This window comes from Seriola dumerili, unplaced genomic scaffold, assembly GCF_002260705.1.
Source record: "Seriola dumerili isolate Sdu_G_001 unplaced genomic scaffold, Sdu_1.0 BDQW01000226.1, whole genome shotgun sequence".
NCBI lineage: Eukaryota > Metazoa > Chordata > Actinopteri > Carangiformes > Carangidae > Seriola > Seriola dumerili.
Genome location: NW_019174481.1, coordinates 575,580 through 596,860, shown reverse-complemented (window position 1 = coordinate 596,860; position 21,281 = coordinate 575,580). Strand labels below are relative to the sequence as shown.

General features: G+C 39.9%; 1 protein-coding gene across 5 annotated transcripts; it reads left to right on the top strand.

Annotated features, from left to right (window-relative positions):
- Positions 1–3,183: 3,183 nt before the first annotated feature.
- On the top strand, positions 3,184–15,792 carry LOC111228857 (serine/threonine-protein kinase tousled-like 1-B). Of its 5 annotated transcripts, none has more exons than XM_022754951.1 (22): positions 3,184–3,562; positions 5,495–5,616; positions 6,196–6,264; positions 6,450–6,488; positions 6,620–6,695; positions 6,784–6,827; positions 6,931–7,014; positions 7,144–7,218; positions 7,324–7,416; positions 7,548–7,658; positions 8,432–8,568; positions 8,793–8,984; positions 9,416–9,482; positions 9,864–9,961; positions 10,253–10,334; positions 10,443–10,534; positions 10,627–10,716; positions 11,849–12,018; positions 12,230–12,365; positions 12,622–12,733; positions 13,006–13,113; positions 13,969–15,792. In XM_022754951.1, exons 1-22 carry the CDS (start codon positions 3,436–3,438, stop codon positions 14,116–14,118), a joined length of 2,274 nt encoding a protein of 757 aa, XP_022610672.1. In that variant the 5' UTR covers positions 3,184–3,435; the 3' UTR covers positions 14,119–15,792. The 5 variants fall into 5 exon arrangements, with proteins under 5 accessions (XP_022610672.1, XP_022610671.1, XP_022610674.1 ...); XM_022754950.1 differs by having other exon boundaries at positions 6,925–7,014; XM_022754953.1 differs by having other exon boundaries at positions 6,925–7,014; positions 12,622–12,738.
- Positions 15,793–21,281: the final 5,489 nt, after the last annotated feature.

Below are 21,281 nucleotides of genomic sequence, written 5' to 3'. Positions count from 1 at the left end.
CAGTCTCATCACTCTGAAATTAAACAGTTTAAATCCAAGGAAACACTCTTTTCCTTTATTTTTTCTTGTGGCAGTACAATGAGGGTTTTACACATGTTGTTATTCAGTGGACCTACAGTATTCTGCACACTGTGCACATGTAGTTCCAAATAACAACAACAACATTTTGAATGTTTGTATGTATGTATTTATGATTTTATTATTGTAAGCAATTGCGGGAACTGTGTACATTTCTTATTTTTCACTGAGCAAGTTCAGCTACAATAATGAAAAAAAAAATCGCTGTTGCCTAATGTTTAGAATATTTATAATTAATGTCTCTTAATGACTCTCTTAAATAATGTAAATATATTCATACACATTTATGAAAAGAACGTGAATATGTATTTTGGTGTACGTACAGTATATCATTTAATAAAAATAATTCATAATAATGAGCAAAAACACGTTTTGATGTTTGATTGATGTTGGATGGTGGATGTTTGAAAGGGGCCTGGTATGTTAATGTTAATGTTTGTAATATTGTCACGTGTTGTTTTACACAGTGGAGCTGTCACCCCTCTGGTAAAATGTTCAGGAAAAGGCAACAGCAAACAAAGAAATGAGACCAGTGGAGCGTAAGTGATTTTCACAGCAGCATTCTGACATGTTATGCAGGAACCACACAGGTTTGATTAATAACATGAATTATGGCTGCATTCCATTTAGCCGTGCCTCTTCCAGGTTCTGTACATGCCGGCATGTGCTTACTGGGCCACCCGAATGGAGCCATGATTACTGTGATTAATGGCAGGTCACAATGTCAGCTGTCTGCTGTGAGGAAGGCCGATTAAGCCTGAGATGACGGGGGGATGAGGATAGTAAAAATAAATACTTACATTTATAGTATTAAAATCATATTCAAGTAACATGCTGTAACATGTTGCTCCCTGCCGACTACCATTAGATCATCAATGGGTTCTTGTGGTTAGTTTGCGCAGTGAATCAGATACTTTTGTTGTGTTTTCTCACTCGCACCTGAATGTGCTTTGGTCAGTTGAAAAATCCTGCCAACGTCCTAATTGCCATATCGTTTTTTATTTTACTCTTTACAGACCGATGTTTTCTAAAGTAATCACCTTCAGTACTTCATTCATACTTTTTCAAAATTTTTTCAAAATGTTCAGTTACAGTTTTGGCAGTCTGTGTCTACACATGTACTTTTTACATTTACCAAAATTTAATTACCTCAGTCATGCATATCAATAAAAATTATACAATAACATAATTATATAATAACAATTATATAAGCGTATTATAAAACTGTATAGTGCATGCATGTAATTTGGTATTTGCAATCTTGCACCATGACAAAAATGACAAGCCTATTTTCTGACAACTGAAACAGTTTTTATAGAAAAAGGTCTCCACCTCTGTGATGAGGGCACTTACCTTCCAAAAAACTGTTTAGATTGTGATAAAACGCCACACCCTCTGCAACTGTATATCTATGTCTTTACTGCTTTACTCTTACTTTATTTTCAAACTTTTATTATTACTTTTCAAAAGGCCATTATTGTTGAAGCCCACAGGTGTGTGTCTTATACACAAGCTGGAGGCAGTTTTCAAAATGTCAGCCAACATTCCCAGTTTTCCATCAGACATTTGATGCTCCTGGAATGTCCTGACTGCTGCTTGAATATCAGGCACCTGTCACCTCTTTCCTCATAACACAACTCCAATTTCATACCTGAAATGACATCACAAACTGTGTGACTCTGTATGCGCGTGCATGTGTGTGTAGTAGTGTAATGTAGTAGACTGCTTATACAACCCTCTTCATTGCCTGTCAAGACTATTGCTGTTACCATGGAAACCATGTGACCAAAAAAATCAGGTTACCATGGGCAGGTGCATATGAGGTGCAGTATGACCGTTTGTGCCTCACTGTGGTTCCTGATGCAATCTGACTGCAAGTGGAGCAGGGGTTTGACAGACAAAAGACCCTTTTACATTGTGCGCACTATTACTTTGAATGTTCATCTGAACAAATAAAATTACATTAGAATTAACTTTTCAAATATTAGAGGTTAAACATCTTTTCCATCCTGAGAAAGACACACATTTGCTTACTCTAGGTGCACAGTCAAGGTTTCAGTAAATGTATTTTAAAGCAGAAAAATTCATTACATTTAAATTAAATTGGAAAGGAATGTAAGGATAGGATGTAGGCCAAACATTCAACTCTTTGGCCTACACTCTCTCCCTCCCTCTCTCTCGCTATCTCTCTCTCTCTCTTGCTCTCTCTCTCTCTATGTGTGTATGTGTGTGTGTGTGTGTGTGCGTGTGTGTGCGTGTTGTGTTTTGTGTATGCTGCCCTACAAGAAGGCAAAGGCATTTTGATGCACTGCACCAAATTTGGAACAAAAGACCCTATAGCCCAGACCACATCACTATCCTCCCACCTGCACTCCCCTCCCTGCAATTTGTATTTCAAGACTGAAAAACAGCATATCAAGACCACAGCCCTACCTAACACATACACTCACATACACATATTCACTAACTCACACACACATACACAAACACAAGCACATGCACACTCTCTGTCACACACAGAGGACATACTGTAGACTACTGTACATGATGCATTTACAGTTCTGTACAAGTCTGATACAATATACATTACAATACTTAATACATACGTATACACACACACACACACACACACACACATATATATATATATATATATATATACACACACATACATACACACATAGGCTACATACATACGTACATGCATACATGCATACATACATATATATATATATACATATGTATATATTTTGTGCACTAGTACTACAGTACACTAATACTATATTACTGTATAGTGTGCACCCGTGCGTGCGTGCGTGCGCGTGTGCGTGTGTGTGTGTGTTTCTGTTTTCCTTCGTTCTCCTCAAGCAGACAGCAACTTTCGGCCATTTTTTCGGGGTGTTTGTTGTTTTCGCCAAAACAAGAGGCTGCTCTGAGGTCGAAGCGAGTTGTGCTTTCCAGTGAACCTCGGGCTAGTTTGGAGGAGGGTAAAATGATCCCAGATCAGTGTCTGTTTCGGTGTCATGCCATCCCCCATCGCGCTGCTAGGTGCGCGCCAGCCTCGCGATAGCCTCGCCTACTAGAATCAAAGCTCCGCTCGCGAACTGGATGCTGACAGGCGCGCGGTGCGGTCATCATGCAAAGGTTACATTGGATCCGTTTCAGCGAGAGTCTAAAGAAGCCGCTCCTCCGCAGGACCCGCACGGGTCGCAACATGCGAGACGTCTAGCAACACAAAAACGGACTAACTGTCGTTTAACGGCCTTTTTGGCTACAGCAGGTGTCGATGGACGCAAGTTTGGGATTTCCGCGAACGGCAGTGTGTACGCTGGCTCCTCTCGGCGGTAAAGTGGCTTCATGAGTGTCCAAAGTAACAGTGGAAGTGGTGGTGGAAGTTTGGAGGCGACGCCATCTTGGTCGCAGCTCTCCTCGTCCCCAACGATTTCTCAACAACATATAACGGCGACCGCAAAGAGCAAGGAAGGTATATCAGCTCACCAAGTGCACGACCGACCCTTATTCTCCTTAAAGTGTGTTCTTTGCAGGAGAAGTGGATCGTTTCGGCCGTGTCGAGCTAACGTTTGTTGAAGTAAAAATGGATGTCAAGTTTACTGATGCCGTGAATTGGAAGCCAAACGTCAGCTGTCAGTTCAGTTGATGGCCAGTCTAAGTAGCAGCAAGCTATCATGTTTGCACAGCGGCAGCGTTAGCTTGTTGTTTTGTTTGTGTGATTGTCAGTTACACGATTTCTTGTTGGTCGTAGCCGTTGATGCGATACCAGTGTTTTTGTATCAGTTTGTAACATTCGCCTCCTTTCTACAGCATCAAGTTGGATATTAAACATCGTAGCAATGCATGTATCCATGAATGCATTGCAATGCATGTCCCTGCTACTAAGAACTTGAGAATAGGCCCCGTTTTATTTTACTTTTTGGCCAGTTTTGAGCCATCTGTTTTTCCTCATTGTTTTCCACATGCTGTGGAGATGTTATTTACTTCGATGTTACAGAGTTGCTGGATATGATGTAACAAAAACAGTGTTTATAATTGGGAACAATTGGTTCCAATCTTCCAGCTAAGTAGTAGTTATAGGTCATAATATACGTACAACAACATGCAGACAGCGATGGTGCTAACAAGTCGTTATAAACGTAAATCAACGTTGTAATTACTGTATCGAGGATATTATTATTTTCAACTTGAGATTCTTAACACTAACACAGTAAGAAACGAAAATAATGCTGTAATATAAAGCTCTAACTATGTAGATTAATTAACCCAAATCCCTATCTGCCCTGTCCTTAGATAACCTCACAAAGGCCTTGTTGTGTGCTCTCTGTTTCACTGCACAAGGGTTTCATAATGTCCATTATGCCTTTTAGGGCTTGCCCCTGTGCCAGAAGCTATGTAAAGATGACAGCCAGGAAATGTCCAATAAGGAAACAAACACTTGCAGCAGCAGTAACCAGCAGGGAGCAGAGGACCTGTGCCTGTCTCTCCTTGGAAACTGGTTGTCATAGAACAGGGCCCAGTCAGGCAGTGTATATGTTAGCCTACTGCTTGTAATAAGAGTCATTTTATATATATTGTTGTTCTGATGTACAGCTGCAAAGGTTTACCACTCTGGCATCTGCAAATCTGGCTATATACTGAGGAAATTTAAATGTAAAACTAGGCTTTTAGAAAGCCGAAATGGCCTATAAAACTAAAAGCTGTGTCCTGTTTCAACAGCGTAAGGAACATTGTTGCACATGTGTAGCATTTAAATGAGACACACAGCTACTGAAAGGCCCTGATCTATTTTTCATTGACATTGCAGCATGTCAAGATTATACTTCAGGACAAAACTCCCAGTGTCCTTATCTCAGATGTTATTGTGCTCTGTCCGCAAGGCTTCTGAGTTACTGAGATCCCTAAATGTCAGAGACTTGTTTAGTGCTGTGCAAAGAGGCCATTGTGTCAGTCTTACTAATGAGAACATGGAGGGGCTGGTTGAAGATTTCGGTGATGACAAACTGGTGGACTCACTATGCCTGGCCTTGACTCTTCTCCCTTCTGGCTCCCCAGTGGCAGAACGACCTTCCTGCTTAAGTTAGAAATGCAGTGTCACTCATCTAAAGTATCTCCCATCATCAAATGAAAGTGCATCTTTTAAAGAGCTACCTACTGCACCTACAGTTAAATCCATTTTCTATTTTTATCCTCTAATCACTCCAATTTTCTCTAATCCTCCCCCAGATACTGTCCTCCGCTCCTTCTCATCGAGCTCATTTTTATTCTTTTCTAGTAATTTTGTCGGAGGAATGTTTTTCCCTCTGATTCCTTGTACTGCTACTCGCTACTGTTTGTTAGTAATGGTGATAATGTAAGCATGTAACCTTACTCTGCCCACCCCCCACCCCCCTGCCCATGCCAGGCCCCATGGAGGAGCTGCACAGCCTGGACCCCAGGAGACAGGAGCTGCTGGAGGCCAGGTTCACAGGAGCTGTCAGTGGCAACACAGTAGGCAGCACTGGGAGCACCAGTGGAGGTGCTAAGGTAACAGCTGCACAGACAAACTAAAGCCTCATTTTTGAGATACGTCATACACCGCACACAAACACAGTTTACCCGGGAACTAAAGGCAGTGACTAGAAATTCCATTCCCAAGTTCTAATATAGTACTAGCAACAGCCAGTGCTTGCTTGCTTGCAGCAGTAAGAATGCTGTACATAAGTTGAAGCAGTCTCGAGGGTTGTGTTCACAAGTGACTAACAACAGTGACTAACTCTTCCATGGTAGCTGGTAGACGATCAGAGAGTCACAGTATCAGGGGCAGGGACTTTTTGGGCACAAGCAACGAAAACCAAACCTAAATTCCTATGGTGGAAAAGCAGGTAAAAGTTCCTGTTTTCCTTAAAAGGATACAGAGTTCCTGGAAATGTTCGCAAGATGGAAAAGGGCCAAGTGACACACCTAATAACTGAAGATCTGGATTTACAGACATGGCAGACTCCAGGCCTGCCTTCGGGCTTTGTTTCATTATCGGTTCTATTTCATGAAGTCACTACACACCTGCGCTGACTATTTTCATGTTGTATGTGTTCAGGTATTTGATTGAATTCTCACTGTGTGCAGGGTCTGGCCAATGAGTCCTCTAACCACAGCTATGGCAGCCTGGGCTCATCTAGCGACAAGGAGTCAGAGGTAAAAACACAGATATAGTCTTGTTGGAACATACATGCATGACTATTATTTCTGAAATTAAATATGACACTTGTTATTACACAGATAGACACAGATATATGTTGTCAGTTCTCGGTTTTTTCCATGCCCACTCGTCTTTTCTGTCTCTCCCACTACCTCCACCTCTGCTTCTCTTCTCTTCCTAGAACTCTGATTTGAAAAGAGGGAGCTCCCCTGCCTACTCAGTATGTACTTCTCCTTCCTGCTGCTCTTTCCTGCTGAACACCACCACTGAATCCTGCTTTATTAGGTTAAACACAAGGGATTTATGCTTCTTTTTTTTTTCTTTCTTCCTCTATTTCATATCGATTTACAGACCCCGGAGAAGAAGCACTCTGAATCGTCCAGAGGGAGGAAAAGGAAAGCTGACACCTATTCAGAGAGTAGTCAAGGTATGACTAATACCTGTTGAAAATCAGTGTAATGTATCATGTATTGCTGCTAGGCTGCATTAAATCTTTGGTCAAATTTCTTCTGCAGGGAAGACCTCCACACGTGGGCCCAAGATCAGCGACTACTTTGATGTGAGTATTGCAACAACTAGTGTTACACCAATATTTCATGATTTGTATAATTTCAAACCAGATTTGTCACATCTGCCCATTTGTTTTCTCTGCAAAGTTCCAGGGGGGAAATGGTTCCAGTCCAGTCAGAGGGCTCCCATCAGTTCGCCGCTCTCCACAGAACTCACACTCTGCCCCCGGCTCAATCGTGAGTGTTCGACAAACAGTAGAAAACCTTACACAGAAGAATTTCTGATGAGTTACTGGTAAATGAGGTGGATGTGAGTCTCTGCTCTGTGTGTCGCTGCAAGGTTTAACAAAACATCTTTGTCTGTAGATCCGGCAGAATAGCTCCTCTCCTACGAGTCTGTGTTTTGGGGAACACAATCCCAAAGCCAGCAAGTTTGTCCAGGTAATGTGATGCTCACAGAAAACACACTGATTTGACACACTTGAAGTATTCTTTGTACATTTATTAATACACCTCTGACTGGTACGTCTCTGTCTGCTCTCGTAGACGGAGCTAACAGGGCTAAAACTCGCTGCTCTGGAGAGTAACAAGAGTCTGGACCTGGAGAAGAAAGAGGGACGGATAGATGACCTGCTCAGGGTGAGTTCTGTGTCTGTGTCCTGTGTTTTGATGATAAGTGCACAGGAGTATGTTATTGTATGTTTTAGTTGTATTATGTTTCTTCCTACACAACCAGCGTTAAACATCTACCCACTGTCTTTCTTTAACAGGCTAACTGTGACCTGCGGAGACAGATCGACGAACAGCAAAAACTCCTGGAGAAATACAAGGAGAGGCTAAACAAGTGCATCACCATGAGCAAGAAACTGCTCATAGAAAAGGTTTGTGTTTTTTAATCCATCCTCTCGTCCACTGTATGTCCATCTTCACTTCAAAACATCTGGAATTTAAAGCTTGGGAAAAATAGATAGATAGATATACTATATCAGTTAGAAATAGTTATAAATGTTCAGCTAATGTCTTAGCAACATGCAGAAGAAATGAAGCTCATCGCTTAAAAGGTGGTTAAAAAAAAAAAAAAAGTGGAGACTTACACTTGCAGCAGAAATGGAGCAACACAGGCATCCTGCTCCGATATCTTCTGGTGTTTTAGCTTCGCTTTGGTCCACAACTAATGAAGGGGAAAACTCTCTTGTGGTTTGTAGAGCTTTGAATCTCTTCCCTCGCCACCTGTTTTCTTTAAGTCGACACCATTTTGAGCCACGCAGAACAGCAGAGTGGTGGTGGTGGGATTTAGGGTAAAAATATTGCTTAACTGGGATTCAGTATATCTGGAGAATTCAGTTCTGTATTTTAAAAGAATAAACATAGCTAGCTATTACACCTTTATTCTGTGTGGAAATCTACCTTGATCTGCTGTGGTTTGGTTTGGATTGTGTCTCATTTATACGTCGTCTGCCAAATGAATAAGTGTAATGTAGATATAACAGAGGTGACAGCTTGTCACAGGAATATTTTGCAAGTTTGAATCCTAAACTGAAATGATAAACACTCTCTCTTCCCTTTAGCTGCTACAGTTGAGACACCTTCAGCGCTACTGTCCATCATTTTTGATTATGTGTGTGTGTGTGTGTGTCCCTGGTTTTGTGCACAGAGCACGCAGGAGAAGCAGTCGTGTCGTGAGAAGAGCATGCAGGATCGCCTCCGTCTCGGTCACTTCACCACCGTCAGACATGGAGCGTCCTACACGGAGCAGTGGACCGACGGATATGCATTCCAGAACCTGATCAAGTGAGAGACTGCAAACGCATCCACCATTCTTAATCTCAGTTGTTTATATTTTGCATTGGACATTGCAGTAGATATGATGTTGAAGGATCCTAACAGGTGAATTATAAAAGCATCTTCCTCTTTACAGCCAGGAGAAAACATGCGAAAAGCTGTTAATCATCTGCTCCAGTATTTCCCATCTCACCCGTTCCCTCCCCTTCTTCTGTGCGTCCGACTGTGTACAGGCAACAGGAGGGCATCAACCAGCAGAGGGAGGACATAGAGCGACAGAGGAAGCTGCTGGCCAAGAGGAAGCCCCCAAACCCTGCGTCCCCCTCCCTCTCTGTGGCCTCCACCTCCGAACCCAAGCAGCGTAAAACCAAGGTGGTCAACGGCAACGATTCGGACCCCTTCCTCAAGCCCTCCTTGCCCCAGCTGTGAGTTTCCTGCAATAAATAAGTTCTGTCACTGGAGGATGTGAAGGATGATCATATCCTGTTTGTATTGTTCTGGGCTCCATTTTCTCTGCAGTTTACTAAGAGCTGCCCTCCAACATAAAGTATCGCATGTTACCTCCATTTATTATAACCACTGTTTAGAAAGCAGAGACTGTCATAAAGATGATCCGTATCAGAGGTGTCAGATACACAGTATCTGTGTCAATCCAGCCACACTACTCTACATCATGGGTTAAAGACGATGTTTGGGAAAGTGTGGGACTTTGATTCTGTTTTCAACTGGAGGATTAGAAGAATCATTGCAAGATGAAATAGATTTGAATCTGTTGTGAATGAATGTTTCTAAGGCAGCGCGTTGGCTCGTATTCTTGTTCCGTCAGTAGGTTTTGACTTTGTCTATATTTTGGCAGATTGACCCTCGCTGAGTACCACGAGCAGGAAGAGATCTTTAAGCTCCGCCTTGGACATCTGAAGAAGGTCAGCAGGAAAAGAAATCGCTTCATTAATCACTCCACCAGTCAATCAATAAGAACACATTAGGCCCGGAAGACATTTCATTTGGTGAAATCATGTGAAAAGACAATGTTGAAAAAGGTCCAACTGTTGCAAATGTTGACAGTCTGCATAGTTTCCCATGCACCAATCTACCAGGTGTGCATTACATAACACTCAGTTTACCAAGTGAAATCGTTCATCAAAACAGTAAGAGAGTAACTTCAGTGGTGCAGAGGTTTCTCCCACACTCGGCTTTATTTGTTGACAAAGTGTTTAATTGCATAAATGAGATTTCTCTACATGCATATTTTAACACCAACAGAATTGAAATGCAAAATGATACATCTCATGATGTGTGTGTAGGAGGAAGCTGAGATTCAAGCAGAGCTGGAGCGGTTGGAGCGGGTGAGGAACCTCCACATCAGAGAGCTGAAGAGGATAAACAACGAGGACAGCTCAGCGTAAGTCCGCTCAGCAAGTGTAATGAATGAATGTAAAGTAATGAATGTAAATCATCAATCATTTGATGATATTAAATGCACTTCAAATAAAAAAAACATTTCATTAGTGGAGAACGTCTGTCGGATGTAATTTAAATTTGTTGATGTAATTACCCAGAAAAGCAGCACAATCATCTGTCTTTGCAAATCGGTTGTTTCAAAGACAACGTTACATTTGCCAGATCAAAGCGATGAGCATTTCCTCCTCATGTTCCCTGATTATACTAAACATTTCTGTTCCTCCGCACACAGGTTTAAAGACCATCCTACTCTGAACGAGAGGTACCTGCTGCTGCACTTGCTGGGCAGGGGCGGCTTCAGTGAAGTTTATAAGGTAATGTCTGTAGTGCTTCACTAGTTGTTTCCTGTTCTCACTCGCTCTCCGTGTGTAAAGTGTGCTTAAAGACAAATGTGTGTGTATTTGTTTTCTTGCCACACACAGGCTTTTGACCTGTTTGAGCAGCGCTATGCAGCTGTTAAAATCCACCAACTCAACAAGAACTGGAGAGAGGAGAAGAAGGAGAACTACCACAAGTAGGTCTCATCCACACAAATGACTTTGATGTGCAATGACAAAACATTTCTGCAGTAACACATGCATTACATTGACAATTATTTCCTTCCAGGCATGCATGCAGGGAGTACCGGATACACAAGCAGCTGGACCATCCCAGAATAGTCAAACTGTATGACTACTTCTCCCTGGACACTGACACGTGAGTCACCTCTGACCTCTGCCAGCTGCAGCCCTGCTGGGTCCACATATCCTGAGGTTGTTTATTACACAGCACTGGGTTAAAAAGAATCCTTTGCTATAGTTTTAAACAGCATGTTGCACATGAGTAAGAGTCAAACCTCTGTGAGGGCCCTACACAGTGAATATTCAAAAAATGCACAAGTTGTAATCGGCCTGGAGGCCCGCTTCAGAGCTGCACATGAGAGCGAACATCATAGGGGTGTTATCAGATTGGGAAAGAGTAAATTGTAAAAGCGAATGACAGAAAAATGTATGAATCAGCATCAACATGTTCTGACAATGGAAGTTATTTCTAAAGCCAGGCTGGCGGTAGCTAAGCGCACGTCTCGCCCACCCAATCAAAAGTTAAGAAAAGACAAGAGAAAAATAGCGAAGAAATTTCCAAAAATCGTTTCTAACTTCTGATTGGCTGGGCAGCCGACAGCCCGCCTCCTAAGTCGCCCACTGCTCACCTCATCGTCTCATCATGTTCAGGCACAAACACACAGAGCTCCAAATCAGACCCGTCCACTGCACAGTGTGTGTGTCACTGAGGAGGGCGTTTGCATCGCCAGAATTCGCCTGGTTTTAGCGCCATAAGACGTTACATAAGCACAATCAGGTGTTAATTAAACGCCACGAGGGGGAGTATCAATGCCGTTTGGTAATAGTTGTGCTCGTTATGTAGATATATACTTGGCTCTGTGGTGCAGTGAGTGAGGCCGTTGCCTTCTGCCTTTTGAGACGATAGTTAACTGTTCAAAGACAGAAAGATGAGATTGTCACTCAACTGAGAGAATAATCTTTGAAATTTGGACATTTCAACAAAGAGGAATTTGATGAAATCAATAATAAATATGTTATATATATGGATGTATAGATAGATAAATGGGTATAACAAACAGACAGATGCATAGATTAGCTTCAAGTATCAATAAAGCATGTGAGGTGCAGTTACCTCCACCCAAAAGAGTTAAAGACACTGGTGGCCAGTGTTGCTCACCCAGACTGATGATACTGTAAACTTTCTAGTTAGGGATCAATAGATTATTGACAGTGTTGTGTGTGTACAGTGTGTAACTGTGTGTCTGTCTCCGCCCTCTGTGCTCCAGGTTCTGTACAGTGCTGGAGTTCTGTGAAGGAAACGACCTGGACTTCTACCTGAAACAAAACAAGCTGATGTCAGAGAAGGAGGCTCGCTCCATCGTCATGCAGATTGTCAGCGCCCTGCGCTACCTCAACGAGATCAAACCTCCCATCATCCACTACGACCTCAAACCAGGTGGGTCATATGTCCAAAAAGCATGCGAATATTACAAAGCAGTTTCTGCTTCTAGATTACTTTACTTAGTTAAGTGTTAGTTAAATGTAGGTAATTTAAAATTGGATACACTGTTGTCAGTTATAAAGATCTTTCCTGTTGCTCTGGGTGCTTTGCTTGTTAACCTGGGGTCAAACACTGTACTGAGTCTCAGGGTCTGTGTGGTGAACAGGTAACATCTTATTGGTGGATGGTACTGCATGTGGAGAAATCAAAATCACAGACTTTGGCCTGTCAAAAATCATGGACGATGATAACTATGGTGTGGATGGGATGGACCTCACATCACAGGGGGCCGGCACCTACTGGTGAGACACACACACACACACACATGCACACACATGCACGCACACGCACACACACGCACACACACAAACCCCCCTCAGACTGACACAGTGTAACAGAATCTCCTACACTGTTCTACTGTCATTATTATGGGCAGTGAATTGTGTGTTCTTTTCTACAAATGATATGGTAGGAAATAAACATGGAACGGTTAAAAAAAATATGTTTGAACTCTTCTATTAAATGGATCAGCATGGATACTGTTGTTTGTGTTTTCAGGTATCTTCCTCCAGAGTGTTTTGTTGTGGGGAAGGAGCCGCCTAAGATTTCCAACAAGGTCGACGTCTGGTCTGTGGGAGTGATCTTCTTCCAGTGCCTCTACGGACGCAAGGTGCAGCACTCTGGAGCAAATGAATGAACTAAACAATTTGTACATTACTAGAGAGTAAAGATTAACACTAATGCATGTGCATTCAAACTGTGTGTGAGCCACTTATATCAATCTGTCGAGGCATTGCTTTGAAATGTGGAAGAAAAGATTTGGACACAGTAGCTGTGTGTCTCTTGTCTTGAGTTCAGTATCAATGAGAGAACTGTTAGATAGTTGAAGCAATGGAGAAGACATTGGATCGTGGTCATTTTAATGTCTTTTGTTTTCTCCAGCCGTTTGGTCACAACCAGTCTCAACAAGACATTCTCCAGGAAAACACCATCCTCAAAGCCACAGAGGTCCAGTTCCCTGCTAAACCACAGGCCAGCACAGAGGCCAAGGTAACACACACATGCACGCACACGCACGCACACACAAGCATAAACATATCAACGCCATACACTTAAAAGAAAACATTCATTATGTCACTTTTACTTCATGTTAAAAAAATGCTTTAACTTCTGTGACTACTCCCCTTGTTAATCCAGAAAATTACCTTGTAAATAACATCTTCCCATCACTTATCATATTGTCATAGTAGGAATTATGGTTGGGCAAATAAGATGTAAATATTCTCTAAATTCAATTTAAAAGCATTAATAGAAGAAATGACATCATGGGAATGTCTGTCTTTGGGCCCAGTTGATTAAATTGCTGAAAAGGTCACCTCAGTACAAACAACAAAGCAAAATGTCTGATGAATTTATCGTCTCATTTGAATATATCATCGTTTGTGTGTTGAAATTTTAGTTACTTTATTAAAATGCATTTACACACTATAATTAAAGTATTAATGTCAGACAGCTTGACAATCCAGTCACATGTTGACACATGTTCAACCATCTGAATCAACTCTGTTGTGTAACTGTGATAAGAGCAGTTTAAAGTGCGGCCTTTGCCAACAGATAGACGGAAAGCAGTAGACTCTTCTGCTCTATTTTATCTTGAAGTAAATTAGAGAGTCCACGCACACACACACACACACACACACACACAGCACACACGAACACAACGAAACAACCACACACACACACCACACACACACACAAACACAACACACACACACACACACACACACACACACACACAACACACACACAACACACACACACACACACCACACGAACACCCACAGACACTCACACACACACACAGCCTGCTGCTCATTTTCTAAAATGTCCTCCTCTGCTCTGCAGGCGTTTATCCGGCGCTGTCTGGCATACCGCAAGGAGGACAGGTTCGACGTTCACCAGCTGTGCTCGGACACCTACCTCCTCCCTCACATGAGACGCTCAAACTCCTCTGGCTCCCTGCAGCCCTCCGCCTCATCTCTCCCCACCTACTGACTGGCTCTCTTCACATGACTGACAGCACCCTCTGGCCAATCCCGAAGGCAGGATTGTTGGAATTGAAGGAAAATGGACATGGATTTTTTCGTTTTGTTTTGTTTTTTTACCTGAGCTGTTCCCAAATGGATAAATTAGCAACAGAACCGAATTAAATGGAAAGATGGAAGTGAGAAAAGAGGAGGAAGAAGGATACTCCCTTTGCATATGTTGTACAGCGTTGTGTCCTTGAACTCGACTGTGTGAGACATGAGGAGGAAAAAAATGAGAGACTGAAAAATAGAAGGGAAATGGAAAGAGAGAGGCAGGGGAACGGCTCCACATTGTTTGGAGCAGGAAAAGAAAATGATGAAGCCAGTGGATCTGTTTATGGACTTTATTAAATAACCCTCTTAGGAGACATTTCAACAGCTACAGGAGCTCCTAGATGTCCTGACCACTCCCACCTCTCTTAGCTCCACATACACATACATCATAATATACCTTTCAAAATGGCTGAGAATTGTAACATAAGGCCACTGCTGCAGCCTAGTTGCTCATGAGGGTTGAGGTCAGCAGGCAGCAGAAGACAGGGGTGTGGTGCAGGGGAGGTATGAGTGTCTGTGCGTCAAATATGGATTCCCTGTTAAACTCTGCGATCTGTGGAAATGAGGCACAAAAGACTGGTTACATCTCATTGAATTTCCTTTTGTAGCCCCTCAGCACACAACAGGGGTTAACTTAAAGTGATGCAATGTTGTAACCTTGATAGGACTTGACTAAAAGAAAAAAAAAGTAGTTCCAGATTAAGTTTCTGGAGTTGATTTGCACTTCCGATCCAGATCATGGTCATCTGGTCTCACAGATTTGGCATGAAGTACTTACAGCGTGGGCTCGTCCTGGACTTCTCTGTGGTCAAACCCTCCGTTTGCATTTTTCGTTGTGTTGCAAAGCAGTTCAGATTTACACAAAGTGGATGTGTGAATGTGTCTTAGTCCATTTTTTTTTTGCTGTTCAGGTAAAGAGTCAAAATGTTTTAAAGGGCAGACTATTACAGTACATGTTGTCACAGATGTCCTCATCAACCTGCCTGAAGAGAGCTGGACTGAACTGAGGGACTGGATCAGCCGTTACTGTATCACAAAGACTCTGGGCACAGAATCTAGTGTACATTTCATGTGCAGGAGACATTACTCACTAGCAAATATATAGTAATGAGGCTTATCCTTGCTTCCCAGTGTCTCACTTTGCTCAGTTTATTTGTGTTTCCCTCTGAAAGCTGTTCTCAGTTTGCTGCTATAAATGTCGCTTTTAGTTTGTAACGTGTGAATGGTTTTCGCCTGGCATATGTGCATACTTGAACTGTGTAAAGAGGAACACTCTCCAGAGCCTCTTTTCCTGAAATGGACACCCGCTGTGCTCTTTCCAGGGGATGCAACATGTTATTCTGCCACCAAACATCAAATGTCCACGTGGGTTCTTTCTTTTTTGTTTACTTTCATGTAAGAGTCCAACAGACATTATATGGAGCAAAATCCCAGTATGCTGTGTAGTGAGGAACGGTCACACCTGTTCATGTCAGTAGAGGTGGGCGTGCTCCAGGTTGGCCTGTGTTGCAGCATGTTTTTACTGCAGCTAGAAATCAAGTGGATATATCCAAATGTTGTCGTCCTGTAAATAAAACACTTACCTGTATGTTGTTGTGACATTTCAAGCTCCCCTCAAATGCAGGCAACCTGGACTCAGCCCAGAGCTAGCCCTTGGCAAAGAAAGGGAGATATTCTTGGGCAAGAAATCAGATAAAAAGACAAGTGGGAGCAGTTAACGCCTGCTTTTAAAATAAGTCTTAATTGATTTTCTATATGCGAGCTGTTAGGTGAACAAAAAGCCCAAACACAGTTGTAGTTTCAGTGACATGACAGATGAATTAAACTGCAGGAAGTACCTGTTCTCACTGCTTGTGCTCCCAAATGAAAGCAAGTGATGAAATGCAATGAAACAGGTAAAGTCTATGTCCACTGATAAAATTGTAATTTCATCCACTCCTCTTTCCTCTACTTGACAAACTAACAGTGGAAATGGCTGCTAGCAGCGAGTGCATATACCCCATGATAAATGAAGAACCGTGTGTGGACAGATGTAAGCGCAGCCATTAGTAAGCTACATGTCAGATCACATTAGTGGTGGGGGTGCAACGCTAGGCCATGTCATCCATATGCAATAAAGATTGCCTTACATGTCTTAATTCCTGCAGTGTGACCAATATTTCCTGTAGAGGGTTACGCAACCTCATCAGCAGCGTTTGACACAAGATAGAGGACAGAGGAAGGTCATGATTTCTGTGTGAAGACACTGGAATATTCAAATTCTTTGTACATGGCTCAATAGTCATCATGTGTCACAGTGTTCTCCAGAATTACAGAGCTAGAGCTGCTGAAACATTTTTATATTTGAAAATATTTCAACTACTGTATAATTCTCATGGTAATAGTTAGGTAGATATTTACTAAAATCTCACTTTGCTGACATCTGGGATTGTGAAAACTTAATGCATGGGCCCAAATTAAAGCCATAACTATAACTGTAGGCTCAAGGGTGTAGGTTTGGTCTCAACATTGGTAAGGACACAACAACCCCACCACCCCTCCAAGACAAAGAGATTGGGTTTTTAATGCGATTTACCAAAGTGTTTATTAACATATAGGATCTGAATTTACATTCAGGAAGTACCATAGACAAACGTAACATATGTGTATATATATCCAGATATGACATATATGTATGGAATGGCCTATACATGTAAAAATTAAATATGAAACCTGTTAGAACTTGGAACCATATGATATACTGACATATATGTCTAGCTATTAAAACATGTATTACGGCATAAAATGTCATAAAAACGTCATAGTATAGTAAGAAATACATTTCTCAAAAAATGTCATAGTATAGTAAGGCATAAAAACGTCATAGTATAGTACGGCATAAAAATGTGAAAAACGTCATAGTATAGTACGGCATAAAAATGTGAAAAACGTCATAGTATAGTACGGCATAAAAATGTGAAAAACGTCATAGTATAGTACGGCATAAAAATGTGAAAAACGTCATAGTATAGTACGGCATAAAAATGTGAAAAACGTCATAGTATAGTACGGCATAAAAATGTGAAAAACGTCATAGTATAGTACGGCATAAAAATGTGAAAAACGTCATAGTATAGTACGGCATAAAAATGTGAAAAACGTCATAGTATAGTACGGCATAAAAATGTGAAAAACGTCATAGTATAGTACGGCATAAAAATGTGAAAAACGTCATAGTATAGTACGGCATAAAAATGTGAAAAACGTCATAGTATAGTACGGCATAAAAATGTGAAAAACGTCATAGTATAGTACGGCATAAAAATGTGAAAAACGTCATAGTATAGTACGGCATAAAAATGTGAAAAACGTCATAGTATAGTACGGCATAAAAATGTGAAAAACGTCATAGTATAGTACGGCATAAAAATGTGAAAAACGTCATAGTATAGTACGGCATAAAAATGTGAAAAACGTCATAGTATAGTACGGCATAAAAATGTGAAAAACGTCATAGTATAGTACGGCATAAAAATGTGAAAAACGTCATAGTATAGTACGGCATAAAAATGTGAAAAACGTCATAGTATAGTACGGCATAAAAATGTGAAAAACGTCATAGTATAGTACGGCATAAAAATGTGAAAAACGTCATAGTATAGTACGGCATAAAAATGTGAAAAACGTCATAGTATAGTACGGCATAAAAATGTGAAAAACGTCATAGTATAGTACGGCATAAAAATGTGAAAAACGTCATAGTATAGTACGGCATAAAAATGTGAAAAACGTCATAGTATAGTACGGCATAAAAATGTGAAAAACGTCATAGTATAGTACGGCATAAAAATGTGAAAAACGTCATAGTATAGTACGGCATAAAAATGTGAAAAACGTCATAGTATAGTACGGCATAAAAATGTGAAAAACGTCATAGTATAGTACGGCATAAAAATGTGAAAAACGTCATAGTATAGTACGGCATAAAAATGTGAAAAACGTCATAGTATAGTACGGCATAAAAATGTGAAAAACGTCATAGTATAGTACGGCATAAAAATGTGAAAAACGTCATAGTATAGTACGGCATAAAAATGTGAAAAACGTCATAGTATAGTACGGCATAAAAATGTGAAAAACGTCATAGTATAGTACGGCATAAAAATGTGAAAAACGTCATAGTATAGTACGGCATAAAAATGTGAAAAACGTCATAGTATAGTACGGCATAAAAATGTGAAAAACGTCATAGTATAGTACGGCATAAAAATGTGAAAAACGTCATAGTATAGTACGGCATAAAAATGTGAAAAACGTCATAGTATAGTACGGCATAAAAATGTGAAAAACGTCATAGTATAGTACGGCATAAAAATGTGAAAAACGTCATAGTATAGTACGGCATAAAAATGTGAAAAACGTCATAGTATAGTACGGCATAAAAATGTGAAAAACGTCATAGTATAGTACGGCATAAAAATGTGAAAAACGTCATAGTATAGTACGGCATAAAAATGTGAAAAACGTCATAGTATAGTACGGCATAAAAATGTGAAAAACGTCATAGTATAGTACGGCATAAAAATGTGAAAAACGTCATAGTATAGTACGGCATAAAAATGTGAAAAACGTCATAGTATAGTACGGCATAAAAATGTGAAAAACGTCATAGTATAGTACGGCATAAAAATGTGAAAAACGTCATAGTATAGTACGGCATAAAAATGTGAAAAACGTCATAGTATAGTACGGCATAAAAATGTGAAAAACGTCATAGTATAGTACGGCATAAAAATGTGAAAAACGTCATAGTATAGTACGGCATAAAAATGTGAAAAACGTCATAGTATAGTACGGCATAAAAATGTGAAAAACGTCATAGTATAGTACGGCATAAAAATGTGAAAAACGTCATAGTATAGTACGGCATAAAAATGTGAAAAACGTCATAGTATAGTACGGCATAAAAATGTGAAAAACGTCATAGTATAGTACGGCATAAAAATGTGAAAAACGTCATAGTATAGTACGGCATAAAAATGTGAAAAACGTCATAGTATAGTACGGCATAAAAATGTGAAAAACGTCATAGTATAGTACGGCATAAAAATGTGAAAAACGTCATAGTATAGTACGGCATAAAAATGTGAAAAACGTCATAGTATAGTACGGCATAAAAATGTGAAAAACGTCATAGTATAGTACGGCATAAAAATGTGAAAAACGTCATAGTATAGTACGGCATAAAAATGTGAAAAACGTCATAGTATAGTACGGCATAAAAATGTGAAAAACGTCATAGTATAGTACGGCATAAAAATGTGAAAAACGTCATAGTATAGTACGGCATAAAAATGTGAAAAACGTCATAGTATAGTACGGCATAAAAATGTGAAAAACGTCATAGTATAGTACGGCATAAAAATGTGAAAAACGTCATAGTATAGTACGGCATAAAAATGTGAAAAACGTCATAGTATAGTACGGCATAAAAATGTGAAAAACGTCATAGTATAGTACGGCATAAAAATGTGAAAAACGTCATAGTATAGTACGGCATAAAAATGTGAAAAACGTCATAGTATAGTACGGCATAAAAATGTGAAAAACGTCATAGTATAGTACGGCATAAAAATGTGAAAAACGTCATAGTATAGTACGGCATAAAAATGTGAAAAACGTCATAGTATAGTACGGCATAAAAATGTGAAAAACGTCATAGTATAGTACGGCATAAAAATGTGAAAAACGTCATAGTATAGTACGGCATAAAAATGTGAAAAACGTCATAGTATAGTACGGCATAAAAATGTGAAAAACGTCATAGTATAGTACGGCATAAAAATGTGAAAAACGTCATAGTATAGTACGGCATAAAAATGTGAAAAACGTCATAGTATAGTACGGCATAAAAATGTGAAAAACGTCATAGTATAGTACGGCATAAAAATGTGAAAAACGTCATAGTATAGTACGGCATAAAAATGTGAAAAACGTCATAGTATAGTACGGCATAAAAATGTGAAAAACGTCATAGTATAGTACGGCATAAAAATGTGAAAAACGTCATAGTATAGTACGGCATAAAAATGTGAAAAACGTCATAGTATAGTACGGCATAAAAATGTGAAAAACGTCATAGTATAGTACGGCATAAAAATGTGAAAAACGTCATAGTATAGTACGGCATAAAAATGTGAAAAACGTCATAGTATAGTACGGCATAAAAATGTGAAAAACGTCATAGTATAGTACGGCATAAAAATGTGAAAAACGTCATAGTATAGTACGGCATAAAAATGTGAAAAACGTCATAGTATAGTACGGCATAAAAATGTGAAAAACGTCATAGTATAGTACGGCATAAAAATGTGAAAAACGTCATAGTATAGTACGGCATAAAAATGTGAAAAACGTCATAGTATAGTACGGCATAAAAATGTGAAAAACGTCATAGTATAGTACGGCATAAAAATGTGAAAAACGTCATAGTATAGTACGGCATAAAAATGTGAAAAACGTCATAGTATAGTACGGCATAAAAATGTGAAAAACGTCATAGTATAGTACGGCATAAAAATGTGAAAAACGTCATAGTATAGTACGGCATAAAAATGTGAAAAACGTCATAGTATAGTACGGCATAAAAATGTGAAAAACGTCATAGTATAGTACGGCATAAAAATGTGAAAAACGTCATAGTATAGTACGGCATAAAAATGTGAAAAACGTCATAGTATAGTACGGCATAAAAATGTGAAAAACGTCATAGTATAGTACGGCATAAAAATGTGAAAAACGTCATAGTATAGTACGGCATAAAAATGTGAAAAACGTCATAGTATAGTACGGCATAAAAATGTGAAAAACGTCATAGTATAGTACGGCATAAAAATGTGAAAAACGTCATAGTATAGTACGGCATAAAAATGTGAAAAACGTCATAGTATAGTACGGCATAAAAATGTGAAAAACGTCATAGTATAGTACGGCATAAAAATGTGAAAAACGTCATAGTATAGTACGGCATAAAAATGTGAAAAACGTCATAGTATAGTACGGCATAAAAATGTGAAAAACGTCATAGTATAGTACGGC

Bases quoted from the DNA above. Each gene is read 5' to 3' on its own strand.
- LOC111228857 (XM_022754950.1), top strand. From the start codon at position 3,436: ATGAGTGTCCAAAGTAACAGTGGAAGTGGTGGTGGAAGTTTGGAGGCG. The intron at 7,659-8,431 runs GTTTGTGTTTTT...TTTTGTGCACAG, and splicing joins AGAAACTGCTCATAGAAAAG to AGCACGCAGGAGAAGCAGTC. The intron at 8,569-8,792 runs GTGAGAGACTGC...GACTGTGTACAG, and splicing joins GCATTCCAGAACCTGATCAA to GCAACAGGAGGGCATCAACC.